We start from the raw sequence: 22,807 nt of genomic DNA on the forward strand, positions 1-22,807 counted from the left end.
AACTTCTTTTAATACGTGAATTGTTAATGCAGAATATACATAAAACTACTAAACAGTTATTAACACATTAGAGTAACAGTGTAGATAAGTAAACATGCTTACCTCATGTGGATTGGTATAGCCCAAAAGTAGATTTGCTGCTTTAATGTCACCATGAACATACTCATTTTCATGTATATATTCCAAAGTATCCAACTAGGAAAGGATTTAGAACAGAAAAGAAGACATCACCTTCTCCACTCTGCCCCTAACCCTACCACCAAATATTTCTCACTTATATAGTGAAATCAAGGGCTATGCAGACTGAGCTGACAAATTTGTTTTGAGATAGAGCAGAAGGGCTACCCACTCTGTCCACAGGGTCTTTTCCCACCAGGCACGTAGCTGATGACAAATCATAAACAAGCCACAGTTTGCCACGAGGTATCCCTGTGTAACTACCTACAAGTATCAGCTTCTAAGGTCACAAAGCAAAAATGAAACTAGTTCATTCATAGAGGAAACACTGAGAACACCAAGCTCTTAAAAACAACATATTCAATCAGCCCTGAAGGTTTATATTTGATCCTGCCAGCTATTATATGAGCTGCATTTTACGTCACCATCCCCCTGCATCATCACCCTTTTTCAGCTCCTTACTGAGGTACAATAGCTCTAATTGTTCTTAAAAAACATGTTTGCACTTGGCAACTCATACAAAGGACAATGTAATCCTGGCTTTTGGACGGTACAAAGAGTGTTACAAGTTTGTCAATTATGTCATTACAAAAGCCCTTCATTTTTTTTTAAATTATTATTATTATTATTTAGGTTAAAAGGAAACTTTGGAGGCGTCCAGTCTAAACCCCCTGCTTCAAACAGGACTAATATAAGTTAGATCAGGTTGTACAAGAGGCTGAACAGTCAAGTTTTAAAAGTCCCAAAGGATGGGTGTTTCACAGCCTCTGGGAAGCACGTTCCAGTGCTAAGACACTCTTTCTGCAAAAACTTTTCCTTTATACTCAGAGTTCCTCTTCCTTACAGCCATTGCCTCTAGTCCATTTGCTGTGCACCTCAGTTCAGTAATAGCAGCTTTTCACAACACCAATGATATTACTAAAGAGTATGTATACAATCTTCCGTTAGTACGTACCAGCCTACACACATTTGAAAACAAAACTGATATTTGCAGACTAGCCTAACCCTGGCCTGTTCAGCAAACACACTGAAAATTTTGCATTCAGGCATACAATTGTGAACTTTGACAAATATGGATGTCTAATACAATACGCTTCAGACATTGGGGAAAAAAAAAATCAATACATATTAAAGCATATGAGAATAGGCTTACACATCTCAGTCTAGACACACATTTTGAAGTGTATGGTCTATGTTTTAACCTATTAGAAAAAACTTCTGGTTTAAGTCCACCAACTTCCAGTCTGCAGGAAGCCTTGATTTTCTACTTAATACTCATTTTATTTTTAAAAAAAAAAAGATCAGAAATAAGAAAATATATATCATTTACACAAGTTTAATTCTAAACTCAAGAGCTACCTAAAGGAACTATATTAGAAAATAATTTTCTAGTTGAACTCAGTAAGTTTGAGACATAGCAATTGCCTCTGTCTCCGTGCATACCATTCGTGCTCCAAGTTGCAGAACAGTGTCCTTCTTAAATCTGCTTCCACAATCTTCAAAGATTCTTTGAAGGTCTTCCCCCAGTCTCTCCATGACCATGAATCTATAGCTACCAGAAAATACATAAAAGGGAGGAATTCTCTAAGACAAGACTACAAATTTGTGTCAGGTCGAAAATGGATTTTCACTCAATTTGAGCTTAATTACAATTCATCTTATTACCTTTTTCCCTTGTACTCAGCCAAGCCTGATCCCCAGAACACTGGAATTCCTAAACATCTTATTTTTTTGAGATTCATCCATTTTCTTACTGTAATAATCATAAAAAGATAACATTGAGTTAAAGGTAGCTAGATAATTTCATGTTTGGTGTGGGATTTTTTGTTAGTTTTGTTTTAGCTATCAAGCCAAGACTTTAAATGAAACACTGAAACAAAGAAGACTTAGTCAGCAGTTTGTGTAGCAAACAATTCAGACCGTAACATTACTCTGAAGGTCTCTACATTCTGCAAAACAAGAAGCAGTTTTTTGCTCTAGCAATGTGGTACTTTGTTACCGTAGAAGGCAGATAAGCAATTACCAATAGCTGAAGAAATAATTCCTTTAGAAGCTCTACTTTATTCAACACAGAATGCTTCAAGCTATCAAAAGTGCTTATGTCTACCAGCAATCTAAGTCATCTAAAGTCTTTAGGACAGTTCCCATGAATAAATCACATCCATGCTTAAGTGTCTGCAGAATCAAGTGCCTTGATTACTACTAAATCCTATGATGATTACACACACTCTTAGCTCTGCACATGGAAATAGTTACTAGCAGAAATACAGTCACCAATTAGTCCATGGAATACCTCTGTACTAACGCTGGCTTCTCTCTGAAGCCCATTCATTGTTGTGCACTCTAAAGTGTCCATAAAATAAATTTGGCACACTTCTATTTGCCCTTCTGGGATGATGACATCCAAGTAAAGAAACCCGACGCAATATAAAATTATTATCACACCAACTAGGATTAGTTCAGTGTATATGAAAAGAGTTGGCTAACAAGCTCTAAAGCAACATTTCTTATTAGAATAAGTTAAGTCCAAATTTGTCCTTAGGTCTACCTGAATCAGAACTGATACATTACTTACTATGCTCTTGTTTTGCAGCCCTCTGGTAAAATTTCAGTTCAGAAAATAAGGGACCATTTTCAAGATATTCCTATTGAGAAATAAGTAAACTTAATATCATAAAATGCATGAGAAAGACAACAGTTTCTAAAGAAAAGTGTATGAGAAATTCAAAGACAATGAAACCCCTTTTTTCCCCACCTTCCATATAACATGCCATCTGAAATGTAATTTTAGTAAGTAGCTAAAAAGAAAAGTTTGGCAACACATTTTCATAAACAACACAGACTCTTTCAGGAATTAAGATACTATTTTCAGAAATATTATAGATGAGTTGTGTTTAAGTTCATAGTCTGATTTTCCTTACTGAACTGTTGAGGGCAGTAATCAAGGAAAGGAAAGAATCAAGTCAAGAAAACACTGTATGTCATGAAAATGCCAAATACATCCCCAAGCAGGGAAAGCATATCAAGATATAAAAAATAGGGTAAAAAAACCAAAGCCACAAGCATGCAATATAGGCCCAATGCTGAAAATAAGGATAGATAATTAAGAGAAAGAACTGCATACAAGTTACAATTTAGAAACGAGAGCCACACATTACCACTTTAATTACATGCACTGCATCATCTTCTACAGGAACATGAGTTTGAGGGGAAGCTGCAAAATGAGAAAAAGATGAGGATCAAGATGAATGCAACAGAATATAGTTGCAAACAAAGACCAAGCTAACGTTGCATAAGGTGACCAAAAAATACATGACAAAAAATACACATTTTGACTGAACTCCTGTTTTTAAAGGTCAGAGTTTTGCCAAGTTCAAGGAAAAACAAAACAAAAACACCACACACAGGGAAGTTTTAATCAACAAGCACAGAAGCAATTTTAACCCACATTTTCAGAACTCTCTCCTTTGATGCTAATTAAGGAGTAAGCAGGATGTCCCCATTGCACGTTTGCACCACAATGAGGTATTCCATTATAACAGACTATGTTTAAGTCATTCCAGTCAATTGGATAACCTCTGTATTTGGTTGCTGTCAATCCACTGTCGTGACAAAGACACCACTTAAAAGTTATGACCTACATTATGCCTCTAGACAGGATTGTCTGCTTTCCTCTATTACAAATTAATTTGGCCCTAGAACCTTGATTTCTATTCTGACATTATTTAGACACTGGCCTAAGTTAGGGATAGCACAGACACCACCTGCCTAAAGGGGAGATGAGGGATTGTGCCTCTTAGTGCAAGTAGAGATTTCAAAACAATAATTGACCACATGTGCCAATTACAGCTCAGGAGACAGAACCTCTCTGCACAGACAATGCAATCCTATTTTCTTCTGACCCTGAGAGAACTATCAGTTCTCTCTGATACTACTGAAGCTACATGGAGCTACACTGGGATTAAAATTTAATGAGACTAAATCATCTTTTAGAATCATCACTGAAAAAAAACTAAAAAGAATACAGTTCCTAGGAAATAAGTGTCCTTTTCAAACTTCTTATAATGATCAAATACCAACAACAGTCCAGGTGTGAAACACTTCAACTATCAGCACACACAAAATAGACTACTTTTATCAGCATAATAAAAATCAAGTAAACTTGGATCTAATCAAACCATCCAAGCTTACATTTTTTGATGGTCGGAGCATACTTTTTTTTTTTTTTTTTTTTTTTTTTTTTTTTTTTACAATGAACAGACTCCTTCAGCTACCATCTTCCTTCCAATTCTATTCAGCATCTGGGTTGAATCTGGCAGCATACACACCCCAAACACCCACAGGGTCCCCGCTGCCTTCTGCTTGACAATTCCCCAAGGGAATGCTTCTGTGCTAATAACACATTAAGGTAAAATTAACATTCCTAAAACAAGAGCTCTGGAAGGTGTGAACTATCCACAGACTCAAACAACTAGTAGTCACATTCAGAATACAATTTAAAACTATCATACAACCAGGAAGTAAGTTTTGGTAAACTTTGCTCTTACCACATTATTGTACTGAACTGGGAATTAAGGCACAGGTGCTTAAGTCTTTATCTTTCTCTGCCACATGTAGACTACGTGTTAATAGCCGAAGACATTAATTTAAAGGAACACATCCCATGTGTTTTCATTGTATTCAACAACATCACATTACCCAAACAGAATTAGATGTGCTCCCTCACTGACACAGATCAGAAAAAAATCCCCTGCATAAGAAAATGTATTTTAATACCAAGTTACTTAACAGAGGTTTGATAGGTATAGAGAAGTATCGAATTTAAATGTATTTGAAAGAGTCTGATCTAACTTCCCTGTAGACATCTTGACATTTTATAAAGAGAGGCCTCATTCATGGTAATCTGGAACAGACAGAACAGCTGTCAGGGTAATGAAGAAGAGCAATTAACGGGAGGCAGCCGAGCAAAAGGGCCTAACCCTCATGGTTCTTACACTATGGCAGTGTGGATGCTTTTTGGAGTCACACTGAAAGAACATCTTAAAGAAAAATAAAACCAAAACTAATTGCAAATCGTTACAATGTGAAAAGGGAGGAAAGTCAGACAAAGCTCAAAAAGATACAGGAACAGATGCTCCACAAAATGACTAACATGACATTCAAGTCCACAAAAGGAGAAATGGTATTATTGTCTTTACTGCACATACATGAAACAAGGCATAACATTCGCAGTGAATAACACTTTCAACTTCTTACACAGATAATGCTTAGACATACATACAGATAAGGAGAAGTTGCATATGTACCTTTTATTACATCTTTTTAATTAACCATTCATGTATCAGCAGTAATATTTTAACCACAGCTTAGAAATAAGACAGACTATTTTTTCTCCATAAATATACATAAATGGTTTTTTAAAAATTGTCTCATTACTATGTATAGTTACTTAACAGACTGGAAAGGCTCCCAAGGTTTAACAAACAGTCTGATTACATACCTCATAGACCACCACCACATACTCTCCTGCGAGTTTAGCTCATAGTTAATTACTGTATACTCGTAATTAGCCATGTGCTAGCCTCGTTCTGTGTGGTAGCACATGGCTATTTATAATATTACAATCAGTTAAATGCTAGACTGCAGGACAGTAAGCAGAGACCCTGCAGGAGAGCAATGCTGACAGGCAGGAGGTCTCCAATGGCATCTAAGTACACACATAGAGTATCAGGAGCACTATATGGTGAGATTATGTTTGCAAAGGATATCTTGAAATAGCATAACAAGAGTGAGTGTTCCCAGTTTACGGTTTATGTTGGTTTTATCAACTAGAGACACGCAATCTCCTTACATCTGGGGGGAGGGGTGTTGATGTATGCGCACAATCAAAACCATTGTCTGCATAATTGTTAACTGGGAACACTGGCGCAAGATGAAGCTGTGCAGGGGGCTGTGGCTGTTTCCATCTCATGCCAAGATGACTCTCACAAAACATTTGCAAAGGGCACAGCTCTATTTTCTCTTCCTCCTCTTCATCCCACAATCACAACTACCGTGCCAGTGAAAAGCATAGAAATTCAAAATGCACTCAGAAATAAAGCAGTGTGGTAAGATTCACATTCTTTGCCACAATTTCCAACTGTTGAGCCTACACAACACAGCAAATAACTTGCCTCAGATCAACTTATGTCCAGAATTCCCTAGTGTCACCCAGCCACAGCAGCTATGGTCTTATCATCCACTCCGATCATGAATTTCATCCGTTTTGTTGCTGAGTGCCATAACCTTAATTAATGTAGCTTTCTAAATGTTAATATGACATGGTAACAAAAGAGTGTTTCTGGATGAACTGCAATTTCCTACAACCACACAGCACAATTGTATGCAGTCTGACAAAGAAACGTGCCAATTCTGTTTGCCAGTTCAAACGTGCTTGTTGTAGTTTTAGCAGTTAATTTGTGGCAGTCACATTTGGAATATGGTGAAATATTTTCAATGGCTCTCACAGAACCAGTTTTGTTGACAAAGTTTACACAGTGGAAAAGAAAACAACATTGATTTGGCAGTTTGAAAAAACATCCCTGCTCCTGTCCACAGCTGGTGTCTTTGCCACTGCTGGATATTTTGAGGATATATTTGTTAGGGGAACATGAATAAAATTATTTTCAGAAGTTCTTGGGTTGCAAGTATTTAATTTTTGCTTTGTTCCATTGGTTAACTAATCCTGAAGAGTGAAATTGTCAACCTAGGTTTTTTTGCAGAAATAAAAACTAACCTCAAAAATATCACACTTTGAAGTTACAGGCTACCTACAAAAAAGGCTGGAAAAATTCTGACCCCATTTAAGTCAAGCCAAGAGATGTTAAATTCAATGGCTAACAATCGGGGGGGAGTGTTGCTCAGAGCATCTAACAATAAAAAGCAAACCAAGTTGCAGGAATATAGTTACTAAAACCAAAATGTACACAAATAAATAAAAAGTAGCATCTGCTACTTAACACACAACTTCAAATATTTCCTACATATGGAGGGTACTAAGACAAATATTTAAGGCAAACAAAAGTATATTGCTTTCCTGCTCTGCCTTAGCAATATCCAATATTTCCCAAGAACTGAAACATTCAGTGTCTGAAGGGTGTTTACAGTCCATTTTTCACATAGACCAAGGAAGACCTGCTCTCCTGCTTATATTGTTATTTTAAAGATGCATTATCAGATCCTGGACAGACTCTTTTCTGAGCAGTGTTTATGAATAACGTTTTTTCTAGATTCTTCTTCTAGGTAGCTTTATAAATGTAGAGTTTTATTACACAAATTGCATATATATAGCCCTCTGTATCAGGGTTGTGAAACCATTTTCCACAAGACCTAGCTAAGTTGGTTTTGGTAGAAAATAGTGCTCAACTGCTAAACTGTTTTGCAGAGAACTACAAATGCCTCCAAGTTAAGAACATTCAGTACTGGTAGGAAATTTCACTACAATTCTTACTCATCTTTCTATGAAACCTTAATCTTGATTCACTAGAGCCAAAGTTTTGTGTTCCACAGCAACGGAAGCCACTGTTTGACTTTCAAAGTTAATTACTCTAAGCTGGAATAGGCATGACACATCCTTTAACCCCAGGCAGAAAAGCTATGCATGGTCTGCTCTTACAGCACTCTCAGATGGGAGTCCAGGCCTCTTAATATTTAAAACTTGATGCACAAACTGTTTGCTGGCAAGATTCTGCTCCAGCCCATCTGCTAGTCTGACACAGTGCCCACTCAGAATATACTATGCCAGCTTCAGTGGGGTACAGGTGCCAAAGATGGCTGAAGGGAGTGCCCTCCGTAAGGCAACAGGTGCCTTATCTTTCATCCAAAGCCCTTCCTGCTACCATATAATACTGCTCAGAAATACATCACCCACTGAAAAAAAATAAATCAATCACACTCTCTTGACTTTCTACTTCTACTTAGCAGGCCAGGGTCTAGTTCCCTGACCAGAACTCTCACAAGGTGGACTAATGACCATGACTAAGGTCCATACATATGGAAAAAAAACCCCAACACATTATGTGTCAGAACACTAAAGCGTAATAGTAGTGATCTCTGCAAACTTTGTAACAGGCTTTAGACTACTGTGTAAAAATGAGTTATGCTTTCAAAGCTAAAACAACTAGCCCACAGGGGTTCAAAAAAAGAAGAAAGACGGAAGATTCAACAGTAGTCACCAGCAAGAACTCATCGAAGCAGGGAGTATTTCCTCTTTAACGGATGGAACAGGCTGATGCTGTACCATGTGCACAGCCCTAAGTAACCAAGTAGCAAAATCAGGCTAAATTTCTGATTCAGTTTGCCCGCAGACAGGGTGAAAAACTAGATAATCTACTTGCTATACCTGTATTTGTACAGTTTAATATTAGTGCCAAGATAAAAAGACCCTTTCCTGAAGTGGTCTTTGTCTGCCAATGAATTTATTTTCATGCTAAGGTTCATACCTGCAGGTACAATGAGATCTTTGCTGAAATGCATTTTAACATCTGAAGGTTAAGAAAAATCCATCCTTAACCAGACAGTTACCTACCAGTGCTATTAATTACAAGGTTTTGCTACTAATATTCTTCTTTCTATTTTGTTTTTAAAAATCATGCTAACACTTATCTTTTGGTATAATTTTTATTTTTTTTTTTAATTTGTTTGCTGCACTACAGTAAATATTTTCAGTGAAGTTAATTTAAGCAACTGTTGAAATACTTCATTTCTCCAGAACCAGTTGCTAAAGCCAGCTTCCTATCACAAACCAAGGAACGACGACAGAATGTGCTTCCATCAACTCTTCTCTTCCCTGACACATGTACACCCCTGCTCGCAGCTACAGAAATTATCCACAGCAAGTACTGTTTCTGAAATAGAAACAACCTTTCTTTCACACCTCAGCCTGACTGCCAGAATACCAGGCCTCAGAATACCAACAGCAGAGCTACTATGGTCCAAACTTAAAAGCAGAAAAGGCCACAACCACACCTCTTCCCTACCTCCACCAGCAGCAGGGCTCCTTGTGCTGCTAGTATTAAAAGACAATATTCACTCATTTAATCACTGTTTACTGCTCAAGCAGATGTTATTTCCCTCTTCTAGAAAATGAGGGGGAAAAAAAAGAAAAAAGAAAAGGATAGTGTGCTGGCTATAGTGGTGACAGATCTCCAAGCAGGCCAGAATTCGATTATGAATTTATCAATACAGACTTTGCTGTTTGTCCGATATTATGACAGCACATGCAAAAACAGCAGTCAAACACCAATATATAAACACCTGCTGCAAAGCCAGCTACAAAAGATGGTTTCAAAACTTTTAGTTTTTACCTATCACTTACAAAGTTCCATTACAATGTACACACATAATACAATTAAAACACATTTACAATGTAATAAGTGCTATTGTAAAAGACACCATCTAACAAACATGCATGTGTATACAAATATATACAGAAAAACATAAATATTTTGCAGAACCATTAGTTTCCATGAGAAAGAAGATTGCAAGTAGATAAGGCTGTGTACAGCAGATTTCACCATGACAGTGGAATCTTAACAAAATGTTGTGTGACCTTTCTGCATTTAAATTTTCAGTCCAAATTGTGCATTAATAGAGTGCTTGCAGCAGGACTAGAGAATGATTTATATAAAGACTGGTGTTAATTACTGACTGTGATCAGGAAGATAAATGAGAGAATATAAGGCTCTCAGTAGCACTCTCCTCAACTCTTGCTTCCTTTTCTAGTGTACTATGTACAGTGTACTGTTCTCCACAGAGCTACAAAATAGACATGAGGCCACCAATATATCCCGTTCTTCCTTGGTTGCTCTCCATTCTGCTCCCCCTTATCAAAGGGATAACAGTTCTGTCTGAGGTGCCTGACAGCAAATCAGCACCAGTTACAAAAATAAAATAAAATAAAACTTCTAACATACAACGGCATAACTAATTCCGGTTTATGATCCATATTGCTCTTACAACAACAAAAGTAATGCTTGAGAGAACATCTCTAGATGGCTTCTATTGTTTCTGGCAGCAGAGGAAGCTCTCCTCTTCAGAAGCATTGGGAAGAATCAGTATTTGTAAGCCTTCTGCTGATGGATTTGCCCTGGTCAAGATAAAAATGCAAAGGATAATCCAAGGGAAGGAACATGTCAACAAAGAAACAAACAAAACAGCACAGATGGGAAAGAGAATAATCAGAAAACTGGGAAAATGTTTGTGAGGCAGGACAGAACTTGTAGATAGCGGTAACTTTCATGTACATAATTAGAAGTTTAGAAGCCCTGCACCTGAAGAGACTATTTGCATCCCAGGGTTCAGGGTCAGTAAATGGCTTTCAGCAGCTCTGATTTAGCGAACAGAACCTTCCATTGAATGCACTTCTTGTAAACATATTTTGCAGAGATACCGTAAAATTTCTCAAGAACATTGTTATAGATTAATGGAGTATCCTTAATGGGAAATTAAGCTATAACAACGCACATCAAAATCTTTACACCACTACTGTAAAAATACTTATTAAAAGACATAGCCAGCAAAGTTAACCTTTACTTTTATAAAAGGGCTGTTCTGTTCATATCTGGCAGGCAGTCAAACCTGTCTCCACTTTCCTGTCTTGCCTACCTCTCTACAGCTCTTTCTGGGTCAGCTTCTCACTGAAAGCTTAGTGGTCCTCTCACATCCTGCTGTATATGCACTAAAAACTAGACTGAACAGCACAGACAAAGAAGCCTCCTCTCAGCACCAAGCATCTGTATCTTACTCTCAAAGCTTCATCATCTACTTCACTTCCCTTGACTCTCAAAGACAGCTACACTCTTTTGCAGGGTCAAGCCCAAAAAAGCTACCAAATGGTATATTTTACACAATATAAACACATTTCAGAGATAAAGAGGTGGACTAAACAAGAAAACTTCAGTCAGTATCAATACTGGGGGATAAATCTTGCCCATTTCTTTTTTTAATTGTAGGATGAGCTATAAAGGGAACTAAGCCTTCAGTTCAGTGCTACATGTAACATTCACTTCCCCTTCTGAAAGAAGAGATTAAACTAACACAAATACTATTATGAAAGTGGCACCTGTATTTCTTCACCCATGCTGTCACTTATGAAAAAACACAAAATAGTAATACCAAGGGTCCCAGATTGTATTCTCATTCTCAACTAATCCACTGATTGCTTTCCATCTTGGTTCAGTGGGAGCCAAACTGCAACAAACACAATATATGAAATCACCTCAGTGGTCTGTGTGATCAGGCAGAAAACAAACCCAATTGACATGAACCTGCCTGAAACCAAGGTGCTATACCACCCACAAGGTCCAGTACGATTTGACTGCAACAGAAAATGATGGAGCTATATTCTGAGTGATTCAGAAACACAACATTTTGTCTCACACATGGAGAGCTATACCCATTACAACCTCGCCTTCTGCACTCCAACCCCAGTTCCCTCAGTCCCTTCTCTCCGTGGGAGCCTTCTGCAAGTTCCTGTCTTCATTTCTTTTATCTTTGAATGGCAATACCCAGACACACCTTAACTTCACTTCTTAGCTCATGCTAAGGTCTATTTTCTTATGGTAACTTCTCATATATGCTTTATGCACAGCATCTCTCAAACATAACCAACTGATGTTTCAAAGAAGGTCATAATAAGCTATCAGATATATCAAAAGGAAAGACAATGTAAATATTCTAAAAGGGCACTAGCCTTTGACTCCTCTGTAAGTGCAGTTAGTTGAAACCCCTGTCATCCCCACTGGTTCAGCCTGCAGAGCAGTTAAGTATGTGTGAACTATATGAATTCCAGAAGAAACCAAACCAAAAACTTCACTACAGGAACCCACTAGATGCACTCCACTACTAGCAGCAACATAAGGATTTGAACCAGTTCCTTCAGACTACCTCAAACCACGCATTTGGTGACTAAATTCAGTGCAGCAGACCATACGAAATCTAGCCCAAAGTAAAACAAACCCTCAACTTAAATAAAGTGTAGACATAGAGCCATACCCACCAACTGCTGCAATTTGCTCATTCACTTACGTTACACCAAACTCCTTGCAAACACACACAGAGCCTTAGTTTTCTCCAGGTGTTTCAGTGACTGTGTTTACTCAGCAGAAAAGCAGAAGCAGTGGCATTTAGGTTGTTACTGAAATCCTTTTGCTTCGTTTACATGGGCATTCAGTGGAATAAAGTGCCAGTTTACGCCTTTTTTCCCTCCCTAGAAAGTTTCTCCACTCAAACCTGAAGTCTAGGTGCAACTTAAATCCAGATGCACGAGTAATATTGTCTACTCTCCCAAAATTTACAGCCACACTTTAATAGCTGGAAGAACAGTACAACTGGGCAACCACTTTAGAGAAGCAACATCTGACCGCATATGGGACTAGCACACCATGAAATAAAATATGTGTCTTCAGTTGCCATCCAGTTCTTTGTGATTAACCATAATGGACATGAGGAGGAAAAAAACAGGGACAGGAAGAACAATTCAGTGCCATATAACATGTTCTGGAACAGCTGAAAGCAGAAAAGCACCATGAGATAGCCAGACAGATGCAACAACGATCACCGTAAATCTGTCGCCAAGAGACCAGTGGCACACAAGCACTACCTCTGTATCTGCAAATAAGAACAGACCAAACATGGTAACCCTTCTATAGAAAAGGCACACCTCTCCTCTCTACAGTAGGTGTCTGACGCTACAATTTGACACTGATGGACAACTCCTTCACCTCCATGAAACCACACTGAATCTAGCACAGCTCTGCGTATTTCAAAGGAGTTACTAAAGACAATAGAATTGAGAAGGCACGTGACATATGATAGCTGTTCTAATGAAAACTTGTTGTGTTATAAAAATCTGGAAATCACGCTAAGTGTAAAGCTCATGCTGTATAACTGTATTCAAAGATTATTTTCTGACAAATCACTCAATACGAAGGACACATCATTAAGAGATCAACTGAAAAAAAACAAGAATAGGAAACAATCAAAAGCGTATTTTCCATGACAGAAACAAGGAAAAATAGAAGGTATAGCTGATTTAGCATAAAAGGAAGTTGATTTATATAGATGAGTGACTTGCTTATCAAGTTTTAAACACTAATTCTCCAAATAGAGAGTTAACGTACCTCTAACTTTAGAACATCACGGTTGGCTCCAGGGACAATGTACTAAACTGCTTCTAGATAATTCTCTACTGCTGTCTTAACAGAAGCTCAATTTAGTCCCTAACAGTCACTGCAGACTAGTTTGCCTGTATATGTTTGCCACGCAAAAAAACCCCACCAAACTCATAATACTGCCTTGAAAACAAGATTTGCTCTTTCACAGAGACCAGCAATAGTAACATACATTATATCCTCCCCAGTGACCCAGAGTGCTTTACAAACTGCCTTTCAAAACCATTCATTCCTTATAAAACACAGACTGAGTGAAATGCAGCAGCTTCTTCTGAAGAAAATACAGAAACGTATCTGGGCTACAGCAAATAAAGAACAGCATTTCTACCTCTGGTGAAAGACTTAATTCAGAGGCAACACCCAGATAACTATTATTACTGTTACTTTTCTTGGATGAAAACTGATTTAGTCTTGGCCAGAAAATAACATTTCCAATAACTGGAAATGCAGAGCACTGCAGAGCACAAGACTAGCATAAGTCCAAAGCAGCAGCAGCTCAAGAAAGCATCGTTATTACTTTGAAGAGCATCGCCTGGCAGTGCTCTTCAGTAGTCTGACAGCAGCAGCACCTTGCCTACCCCACGCAAGCTCCATAGCACTAGGAGCCCGCAAACTGGGCTGTACAGCCCATGGAAAACACGCTGCACCATCAGCAACACTTCTGAACAAGGACACCCAACAGGGCACTGCAAACATCAGAAAACCACGCTTCAACACAGATGACCACCAGCACGTAAACGCCAGTAACTTTTTAAACCCATGCTGTCTTATTATTCATGTCAGAATGTCACAAAAAAAGTTACAAGTCACCCTTGTAATTACCAGCAGTATTTTACCTAAATAGATTAAGCCAAATCCTCCCTGGCCGATCTGAGTGCCCAGCCTCCACACTTTTCCTTCGGTGTCTTTCAGGATCATGTCTTTTGGGAGAGGAACTGGCAACTTGCGTCTGCCGCGATCCTTAGGCGGCATCGCACCTTGAGAGGGGGGAAAAAAATTAAAGAAGTTGACTTTTGCCGGAAGAAACAATACCCCTCGATGTCCTTCGTCCAACACGCACCGAGCAGGGGCCCAGCTCTCCGCGGCCTCCCCCTTAGGGCGGCGCCCGGGGGCCTCTCCCCCGCCCCAGGCCCTTTCAGCGGGGCGGCTTACTCCGAGCGGCCTCCCCACCACCGGCCGAGTGGACGGGGGGTAGTCAGCGGTTCCGCTCGGCCGCCCTGCCCGCTCCCCTCACACCCACCTCCGCAGAGCCCCCGCGGCCTCCCCCCGGCGCCGGCTACAAACTTCCCAGCCGGGAACTTCCCCCAGGCCGGGCCCAGGCGGAGGAGGAGGCGGGCTGCCGTCTTCCCGCGGGAAACCCCGGGACAGGGGAAGGGCCGGCCCGGGCCCGGCCGGGACTTTGCGACTGGGCCCGCCCTGTGTCGCCGCCGGCGGGCGGGACTCCCGCCGCCACCCCTCTCCCCTCAGCGAGGCGGGGCGCGGAGGGAGGCTGTCGCGCGCCGTTTCCCGCCTGGCCAGCGGCCGCGCGCGCAGCGCTCCCCCCTCAGGCGCCGGCGCTTCTCTTCAGGGGAAAGCGAGACGGCAGCCAGCGCACCTGAGCCCCGCCCGCTTCGGCTCTCCCTCTTTTTAAGCTGCACTTCGCAGGTGAGGATTAAAAGGGATATTTGTTTGTTTGTTTGTTCGTTTTTTCGCTTAAAGTGGTTTGGAGCATATAAAAGTTGATCAGACCGTTCCCTGCCTGAGGTTAAAAGGGGAACATGCAGCAAGGGCTTCAGGAGCTGTAATGAAGTCAGAGAGCTGCCAGGGGGCCACCCCTCAGTCAGGCCACTTTTATCTCAGGATCTTTCTGGTGTAGATCCACTGCTGGCTACCTCTTGTGTTCCCGGATCATTTCTACACAGAGAAACATAGGTACTTACCCCAAACCAGCATGCAACACCTCCTGTGCTCACTCTGGTTGAGGCAGAGCAGAGGCTTGCACTGCCTGCAACCATCAGCAGCCCCGCAGCACAGTGTGAAGAGGCAATGGCCAGCCCACAGGCTGGTCAGCCATTGCTCCAGGCAGGTACAGAGGACAGATGCAGCAGACCCAGGGCTGGATCAGCCCCATCACCACCATCAGCTTGTGAGTTGGCAATAAAAAACCACAATGAGTCTTTTTTTACTCCCCAAGCTCACACGACATACCTCTGATCACGAGCCACCATCTTGTGTGAGCTTTGCTCTATCACTAGGGTCCACCCACCCAGCTAACACACTACATCTAGGTAGAGCTCACTGGGGACCACCACATCTTCCAAGTGATGACTACAAGTCCTTTTCCAAAAAAAAAAAAAAACCAACAAAAAAAAAACCAAAAAAACCCAACCTAAGTTCAAGAATAATCAATGTCCAGAACATCTTCAGCAACTCCATAATTTGCAAGTGAATTTAAAAGTAGTAACAGAGATCATGACTGCAAAGTATATGTTGCCATGAGTAGAGTAGGCCTTAATGTAACAGCCCTTTCTGCTTCATCACTCTTGCAGGCTTTAAGGTTTTACCATTCCTGAAAGGACCATCTAAAGAATTGCCAGTAGAAAGCTCAGCCATAAAGCAAACAAATTCAAAATTGCCATAAAACATTTTGTAAGGTTTCTCCCCTTTGCAACAGCTGTCAAAACAGACTGTAAGAGGAGTGTTGGGGTTGTTTTGTGTGTTTTCCCCCCAAAAAAAACTAAAACCAACCACAGATGCGCAGTGCTGCATCAAAGAAACCATTACCACTCACTGGAGATGTAGCACCTTTATTTACAGAGACCATTTGGGCAATGCTCTAGGGATATCTGTCGCTTAGGATGAGCGCCACCATTCTGCTATGGGTGAAAGGTTTTCTCAGAAGAAAATGGTCTTCAAATAGTTGCCTGGGGATCAGAGAATGAGCCTCTGTTTAAGGAGAAAGCTTTTTTGCTTAACTGTTGCAAAGAGGTATTCACGTGATTAAACTGAAATGAACGCATGTATTAGACAGCTTACTGCTTCTGAGCTATCTTTTCCTGCCTACAAAAATACAATGCCAGGGTAAGGAAGTGAAACAAATCAGGTGAGGCTTGCGTCTGTCTTCTGGACATTTAGCACATACCAGTTATAGCATTAGATTGCGAGCAGACAGCAGACACCTATGTTGGCATATAGTTTAAGGCTTTTTTTTTTTTTTAGAACCAGGAGAAAACACCACAAATTAAAAGACTCAACATTTGTAGAAATTATGTGGAGGAAAAAAACAGATTGATTATGAATGAATAGAAAGATACATGGTTCTAAAGAAACAAAACTGATTAAATATTCATATTTTTATTTTATTTTTAAGAACACAAGAACTGGCGTTGATTTCCCTTTTGTTCCCATGAAACCATTGAGAATACTCTAACATCAGGAGGTTAGTGGGATGCATTGATTTAATGAAAGGTTGGGGTTCAGTGCAAAACTTTACAGTTCAGAAATATAAGTTGTTTTGTGCTTATTTAGTGCTTTTTATTCATGAGCAAGGATAAGATCACAAAAAGAAAACAAGTTCATGCAGTTCTGAGGAATAATGAAGTCATCAGAAAAGGCTATTTTAAAAATAGTCATTATAAGTTAATAGCAAAACTAGAAGTAGAAATAGATACATAAGGGTCTATTTAATTGCTACTGAATACAGTAGTGTAATACAATCTGTTACTGTTTTTGAAAACTTAAGTCAGGCTACATAACATCCCTTTGACTCGTACAAGACAGATACATACATAGGTAGCTGAGGTTTCAGGTCTTCAGTTTTTAAACAAAAGTTTCATAGTACTCTAAAATAAAAGAAATTGCAAATTTACAGCTTCATTGCCATCCAAATGGAAGAGTACCTGAAGTCTTAATCATCTTTAATATCATGCAGCTTTTTCACAACTTGTACAGTTTAATATTATCACTAAGTATAAGAATATTTGAGATATATATCCTACAAGTCACAGAAAATAGTTGTGGATTGGGTTGTTTTTGTTTTTTGCCTTTTTTTTTTTTTAGAAAGGGAATAGACATAAGGTTCAAGATTTTGAAGTTTTTATCATTTTTTACAAGAGTTAAAAAACCCTGAAAGACAAATGCACAGGAATGTAATAGAGTCTAATAATATGATTGAATCAAAAAAAAAGTTCACTAAAAAGAAAAGTTTCCTGCATATACCATGCTACTCCTGAAGAATGAGTTTGTTTGTCACTTAAATCCCAATGTTTATTGGTAAACAACCACAACTAGTAGACCTACAAAAAACGTATGCAAATGCCACTAGCAAATTTTCCATACAGTTCTGTTCTATACAAGAAAAAATAAAAAATTAACACATATATCTTTTTAAAAATCAACAAAGATCAAAGACTTTACCTGAGAAAAGCTCTAATCAGATTAAAACTTGATACTAGGGCCTTTTGCCCTATAAATAGCACATCAGTGTGTTTTGTGGGTGGGACTGAAAAAACCTTTTTTTCTGTTGGGCTGAACTAGAGACAGGGGGTTTTGTTTGTTTTTTTTGTCTGGTTATAATCAGCCAATTAGCAACCCTCCCAAGAAACAAGAGCTTCATTTAGTCAGGTTAAACCTCCATTGCCTCTTCACAGTTGCTTCAAATTAGCAGTTTGGGGATGTGATGTAAAGGGGATGAATGGCCAAAATAATTGTAGATACAAGGGTGGGGTTTTTTGTTTATTGATTGGTTTTCTTTTTCAGGAAAGCCTAATTACGATGGAAGCAATTTCCCTTCAAGGTGATATAGCCAGCGTTACTGCCAAATTCAAGAATCCATGTAGGAGAAAGGTGTGTATGCTAATAAGACTAAAAAATACACAAATCCTGTAAGCATACAACTGAAAATGCTACCAAGTTACTGTTATTTTACTTCCTAATGGCACAATCCTGCAAACAGCTGAGAGCCACAGGCCCTTCTCATGAAGAATCTATCCCTCATGCAGCTCAGATGAGCTGAGTCTCATTACTCAGAATTATATATTAGCAGTGGTGGTGGAGTGTCTGTTTGCATGTGTGTTTTAGTGCTCCTGATATCTTTAGGGTTTTATTCCTTTGTTTTGCTTGGTATACGCTTACTGATGCATAAGGCATGAGGAAATCTGAGCTTCTCTCTAGAGTTGATACAGGTATGGTCATTATTATATTACTGAAAAGGAAAATGGTGGTGCTGGACTTCTTAGGTTATTCTGTGATCGTTGCTAGTGCCCTGGGATGGCTCTTCTGCAAGGTAAATATGGTGTTGTAGTTTTAGGGTGAAGATACGAGTGCCGATTATTTTGCTAGTGGTTTAAAGTTACGTATCCAAGTAACTTGAATGTATGGTTCTGCTATGTGTTCAGATGTCTGGTGCTAGTTCATATCTGGCCTTTTGGATTTGTAGGTGCCCAAGAGGCACTTTGAAAGTTAGAAGTAAGCCTGTAAGGTATACACTTCAGAAGCTTTATCCTGATCTCTGTCTCAGAAGTAGCACCCTGCTCCTAATGTTCTTCTAGAATAAATTGTAGAGGGTAGCAAAAAGTTATGCTGTGTTATCATGGGTTGCATTTTATAAGCGTGATGAGATTTTCAGGGAGCGAGTGCTTTCTTTTAAGTGTTTTGTAATACCACAAACTATTTTAATTTCTGTCCTGAGGCTATATTTGTTTCTGTCTTTGTTTTCAAGCAGTGTACATTAAATGTTTGGTCCATTTTCCACTTATTTCAATCACTTTTTCTTCTCCTTGCTCAAACCTAAGCTTGAGTAGAAAAGATCTAGTAAATTATATGAAGTCCTGCAGTGTCACATACATGAAGTCCCTTAAATTTTCTACAGTAGGTGAGCAACTCGTAGCTTCTCTCACTGTTGCATTGTGACGCTTTTGTGGTATTTAGCAATGACATTTTAGCACTTCCACATTTAATTCTCACTCCAGAGCTCCCTGTTGCTTAAAATATCACGGCTAAATTTACACTAGAGATGGAACATCTCTGTATTAAGACCATTGACAACAAGGCATTGAGTTCCAGACTGATTCCTAGTTTCTGCTGAGAAATCTATTTGTGTTCATGTGTCTGTGCGGAGTCCCATGCTCTTGTGGTGCTCATTCACTTGTCACTGTACTTGCTGCTAGTTTCTTAGAACTTTTAAAGTAATTACTTTTTGCAGTATCAAGGGATCTCCAACATCCAGGGGGCATGTTGCTCAACTTAGTCATTGTCTAGGTGCATTAACACCCATTTTAAAGACTCTTGACTCTATTTTGTGTGACTGGCCCCGTGATTGAGATCACATAATTACAATAATTAGGAAGCTCACCTCAGGATATTATCAGAGCAACCCACCCAAACCTAAGTCCATATGGTTTGAAATAGCTAATGAGTCAGTTAATGTGGTATGTCCAGGAGTAATGGACATTCAATATGGATGGCATGAAGACATAATTTACCAACTTCCTCACTGATTAAGGTTTTCCACGTAGACAGTTCTTGTATTTTGCATCTCACAATAAGTTCAAAATATTAAAGGCTTTTACATGTTAAATAGAGCAGAAGAAAACAGCTGAGTCTTTTAAAGGCAGGGAAGAAATTAGTCCTCTCTTTAAAGAAAATACCAAAAATTGAAGATCTTGGAGCTTTCATCTTAAATATCGTACTGTAAACAAATTATTCAAAAAGCTCTATTAAAGTACAGGAGATGACAATGGCATTAGGTGACATTTGCTTTAACGCCAAGTAGCCTGAATGAATGAATGACTCCCACGCTTCTGGAGGGGTTGCTTTAGCTTCTGTGACTTGTCTACCCATTCTTCCTTTGATACTCACCTTGCTACCAGTCCCATGGAAATGCAGAACAAGTTCTATCTCCTGAACTAACCAGAATACAGGATTAATACAGTGAGGTCAAACCTTCTGGCACCAAAAGCCCTGAAACAGGGAAGAAGTGAAATATGGGTTTTGAGTGAGCTATGGAATGTGTTTGTCCAGTCAGGGTCAGGATTCCTCTCACTCAGTCTGTTCCTGCTGTTGCATTGTTTTACTGTCTGTTGGGATGAACTGTTACTCCCAGTTCCTATCACTGTAACTGAAAAGACAGTCACACACTGGGTGTGTTCCTTATCTCTTGTATGTCACAGGTTTTGTTGCGCATACCTTGAACCATTCTGTGGTTTATGAGCACTGCAGAAAAGGTGTTTTTTCATCTGTGTTTATTTACTTTCAGAAATGTGCAAAGTTTGTTGTTGTTGTGTGAATGGGTTGTATTTGCAGGGAGAGCAGAATGTCTAGTGGTTAGAGCAGAGAAGGGGATCAGGAATGATTTTCCTTATGAGAGTAATTGCAGGAATCCTAATCCTGTCTCTACTACTGACTGACCTTATATGAATAATTTAATACCTGTTTCATTTTGTCCATCTGAAGCAGTCCAGGCAGCTTGTTTTAAGGCACTGAGATTCTGTTTTAAGGCACTGAGAGTTACTGTGTATGTATTATTCCCATGGCTATTATCTGATGGTGAACATTAGCACTACTTTATCATGAGACGTGGTACATTAGAACTGGTTTCCCATATAGGCAGCTTGAATGTATATTCTTCTTTCTGTCATTGTTTCAAGATTTTTTTATTCAAGCTTCTCCTCTCCAAACCCAAACACATATGGAACACCAAGTTTCCATGAAGTAAAAGTTGTCACAGCCTTGCAAGGAAAATAAGTAGTTTGCCTCCACTGGTATTCTTGTCCATTTTATCCTAGGCATAAAAGTAAAGATACGCTGGTCCAGAAACCAGGAGGAAGGTTGCTGAGATTCCATAGTGCTTATTGCTTAGGCACCAGGTCTTTTCAAAGACCTTCTAGGAATTGAAATGAAGAAACTACAGGAATATTAGCAGTAGCACACCAGTGTTCTTGGTCTACAGGAAGCAGTGAACATTCTTTTCCTATACAGCAACGTATGTGGAAAGGTTTGGGGAAACAAAGAGTAATTTGACAAAGCACTCAAGGAGAAGGTGCTTTCCACTTACGAAACTATTCACGTGAAGTTGTTTGAGAAGGGAAACTCATCTGTCATAGCATTCATTATTTGCATATCAATGCTATGTTTTATATATAAACTTAATTATGATGATAGAATATATTAAATATGACTAATTTTACTGCAAGATTTATTTTCCCCCCCCGCCCCGACCTCAGAATAAATATCGATCTTCATGGTCTTTAAATGTAGTGCAAAGGTCCTTATATTAATGGCATATTAATAGAAAGTAGTCCTGACCATGCAATATTAATTTATTTGCAGTGTTATTTCTCAGATCCCATCCAGAAGGAAAGAGGCAGGGTGCCCATGCCTTCTTTCCCAGGAGAAATCAGGAAGCTGTTGATTTGAAGGACTGTTCAGACTGCTTTCAATTGGTTGTTGTGCTTTTGTTTTTCGGTTTTGGGGTTTGTTGGTGGGGTCTCTTTGGTTTTTGTTGTTTTGTGTTTTGTTTGTTTGTTTTTTTTTTAAATTAAAACCTGTGGTGAATTGGCAAATAGATTGTATAATACATTTAATAAGATTGATATGTGTTGCTTTTCCAGCATGCCCAGGAAACCAAGGCACTGTCCTTACCTGATAGTGCTTCACTACCCATTGCCATGCAGTCAATTCTATGAGCAGAACCAGATTTGTTAAAGGAGACTGATGGGATAATTTGATGTGTTGGGATTCAGTATCTGAGTCTCTGATTTCTCCAATAATCATGCTAGTAGTTTCCTTAACAGATGATTTTTAAAAGCAGTTAGCTTATTGAAGTGAGGCTTTGCCCTGTTTGTGTGACTTTTCTTTTTCCCCTCTTATTTTTTGCATTTGTAGTGACTCTTGAAAATCCAAGCTTAGAGCTGTTGTTCTAATGGTTGTCTGCACCAAGGCCAACCTGTTGTTTTTAAATATTCGTTGTAGAGTAGTTGTTTATGACTTTTCTATAAAGTCTGCTCTATAAAGAGCAGGGATAAGAGATCATGTTTTGAAATAACCTTTAAATAATACTGTATAGTTTCTAGAGGTCCTGAGAAAACAATGACCACTTAGAGGAGGGATGCTTGTGTGCCTTTTATAAATGCTGTTTTATGAGCGGTCTTTCTGTCTAATACGTGTTTTGAGTGTATTGTGTCAGGTGACATAAGTCAAAAGGTAAGATGACAACTTCCATTACATAGTTTACAGACAGGAAAGAAAATAACTGTGTTTAGCATGACATATTGCCATACAGAAAATACTTACAATTAAGAAAGGAAAATTATTTGAGCAACTAAAAATCTGGTAGACTGACTTAAGAAGTTTGCAGCTTTAGAACTCATTTTGAAAGGAAGAATAATAACAGTCCATGATGATAAATGGAAAATGGAATAAAATGCAGTATTGCTTTGCTT

At 39.2% G+C, this 22,807-nt stretch overlaps 1 protein-coding gene across 1 annotated transcript in view; it reads right to left on the reverse strand.

Moving 5' to 3' along the window:
- VRK2 (VRK serine/threonine kinase 2) overlaps positions 1-14,814 on the reverse strand; it is a 45,551-nt gene extending 30,737 nt beyond the window's left edge. The window contains exons 1-7 of the mRNA XM_074578546.1: positions 14,629-14,814; positions 14,225-14,365; positions 3,336-3,391; positions 2,753-2,822; positions 1,843-1,930; positions 1,621-1,729; positions 103-195 (exon numbers count right to left, since the gene is read on the reverse strand). Coding sequence (XP_074434647.1) covers positions 103-195; positions 1,621-1,729; positions 1,843-1,930; positions 2,753-2,822; positions 3,336-3,391; positions 14,225-14,360 — 552 coding nt within the window. The 5' untranslated portion in view covers positions 14,361-14,365; positions 14,629-14,814. The remainder of the gene's footprint in view (positions 1-102; positions 196-1,620; positions 1,730-1,842; positions 1,931-2,752; positions 2,823-3,335; positions 3,392-14,224; positions 14,366-14,628) is intronic.
- Positions 14,815-22,807: the final 7,993 nt, after the last annotated feature.

The sequence above is a fragment of the Larus michahellis genome, chromosome 3, assembly GCF_964199755.1.
Source record: "Larus michahellis chromosome 3, bLarMic1.1, whole genome shotgun sequence".
Classification (NCBI taxonomy): domain Eukaryota; kingdom Metazoa; phylum Chordata; class Aves; order Charadriiformes; family Laridae; genus Larus; species Larus michahellis.